The following is a 2,500-nucleotide window of genomic DNA, read 5'->3' as shown; positions in this document are numbered from 1 at the left end:
ATCAAATAATAAACACACACACGCGCACACATGCACACACATACACACACAAGCCTACTGTTTTATGTGTATACCTGCAACTGCATATAGATTCATATTGCTGCATCAAACAATACTGGTGATGTAAACCAGCTAGCGGCCGAGTGCCAAGTCAATTTGATTGATTTATATACACATGCACACGTGCAAGAAAGCACACATGCACACACACACACACACACACACACACACACACACACAACACACACGCTCGCACATACACACTATGCAAAACATATATGACAATGTCTTGTTTTAAACAATTTATTTAGCAATCTTGAAGTTCGCCGTTTCAACATTTGATTGCAGTAGTAGTAGTAGTAGTAGTAGTAGTAGTAGTAGTAGTAGTAGTAGTAGTAGTAGTAGTAGTAGTCTCTAATTGCTGATATTGGGTGAGGGAAAATACCTCGAAGGGAACGTGCTGCATGCTAAATACAAATGTTATATCCTTCAAGGCTTTCCTTTACTGAATGCAATGTGAATATTCATTCACAGTAGTAATTTTACATACATACATATACATATATATATATATATATATATATATATATATATATATATATATATATATATATATATATATATATATATATATATATATATATATTTAAATATATATATATATATATTCTCTGTCTCTCTTTCACAGATCTGCAACAGTCAAGTAGAAAATATAAGGAGTTCTCTTGGGACAACTCAGAATCCAACAGCAGTTCAGAATCCGGACCTTGGTCATACGTTACCTGTAGGCTTTCCAAAATTCTATGCAATCGCTGGTCATCTGAGTAGCCCTGCAGAAAATGTTCCCGTTCCTCTAGAGAAAACAGTCAACGGCGGGGTTAATAGTGGCTCTGCTGTCGCTGTTGACAGACAACAGCAACAGCAGCAGCAGCAGCAACAGCAACCAGAGGCGGAAAATGTGTTGCCATTCAATCCCGGTAAGACACGCCCCACTGATCTGGTCGCTAACAGTAGCAACAACAGCAACATCACCAGCAACAATAACACTATCGTCAATAGTAGCAGTAGCAGTAGCAGTCACAGCATTAATAATAATAACAGCAGCAGCAGCAGCAACTGTAACAACACCCAGAGCGAGAATACTATCTGCGCCAGGCAGGAAATTTTGGTGGGGAGACAAAACCATGCTTACGAGGATAGAACGGCCGGTGGGCTAGACGTGGAGAAGTCAGTAGCTGCACTGTCGATTCCTTTACACGAATCAAGCAGCCTTTTATACGAGGCCGACCCCACGAACAGCGACAATAACAACAGCCAAGTACAATTAGACCGACAGCAAAGTTTGATACTTCAACAACAAATCAATCATCACCATCAACATCATAATCCTCACCATCAGCAGCAGCAGCAGCAACAATTAGACAGTAATATACTAGATTCGTTACATTTGGAATCTGTTAACACGACTACATCGCCGCCGCCGCCGCCGTTATCGGAAACAGCTACCCGGGGACTAGGAGCTATTAGCGCCAGCAATGGCAGTTGTCCTGATGTTACGGTGGGTGTGAACCATGACACTAGTGCCGAAAGAACGAAAACAATCACTACGATTACTACTACTACCGACTCTACCACTATCCCCACCACCACCACCACCACCACTAACAACGACAACAACAAAAACGACAACAATAATAACATAGAAGTTTTGCTTCCGACCGCTGATATAGCGAGCGAGTCGCGACTGTCCAAAATCCGTGACTCCCTCTCACAAACGGCTTGCCCGTCGTTGTTGGACGATACGATTGCCGTGTCCAGTTCACCTAGTGCCAACAAAGAATTAATAGAAGCTCTTTCCGCTAAAATCCGTCAACGAATGAACGACAATATTAATACTTCGCCTCTCTCTTCTTCTCCTCCTTCTTCATCTACTTCGTCTTCTTCTACTACTACTACTACTACTACCACCACTACAACTACTACTACTACCGCTACCACTACAACTACTTCTTCTTCGCCTTCTCCTCCTCCTCCTCCTCCTTCTATTACTACTACAACATCTTCCACTATTGCTGCCTCGACCTCTCCGTCTTCTCCTCTTCCTCCTCCGTCTGTCTCTTCTTCCATTCCCTCAACTTCTGTCTCTACGTCGTCTGCCTGCCCGCTTTCTTCTTCTTCTTCTTCTTCTCCCGCCTCCACCCCCGCCTTGAATTCTATTCCTTCTTCGACTTGTTCTACAACATTAACATCGACTTCTCGAAATCCCTGTTCACCGAATTCGACTGGTGTGGCCGCTGCAATCGGAAATAGTAACAACAACATTAGCCTTAACATCAACAACATCAGCGGCGGCAACAATAACAACAACAGAATCATCGCCCCGATCGTCAGCGTCTCCATAGACGACAGTCACAGCAGTAATACTAATAACCCTAATAACAATAATAACAACAATCATAATAACGACAGCTACAACAACCACAACCTTCACCACCGAAAC

General features: G+C 42.6%; 1 protein-coding gene across 16 annotated transcripts in view; it reads left to right on the top strand.

The window, feature by feature from the left end:
- LOC106870925 (uncharacterized) overlaps window positions 1-2,500 on the top strand; it is a 402,450-nt gene that overhangs the window by 297,144 nt on the left and 102,806 nt on the right. For all 16 annotated transcript variants that reach the window (XM_089348799.1, XM_089348798.1, XM_089348797.1 and 13 more), the window contains one exon: window positions 689-2,500. This exon is cut by the window's right edge and continues 1,026 nt beyond it. In XM_089348799.1, the coding sequence (XP_089204925.1) occupies window positions 689-2,500 (1,812 nt within the window). The remainder of the gene's footprint in view (window positions 1-688) is intronic.

The sequence above is a fragment of the Octopus bimaculoides genome, chromosome 3 (genome assembly GCF_046866305.1).
Source record: "Octopus bimaculoides isolate indiv1 chromosome 3, ASM4686630v1, whole genome shotgun sequence".
NCBI lineage: Eukaryota > Metazoa > Mollusca > Cephalopoda > Octopoda > Octopodidae > Octopus > Octopus bimaculoides.
This window is presented reverse-complemented; position numbering and strand designations above follow the sequence as displayed.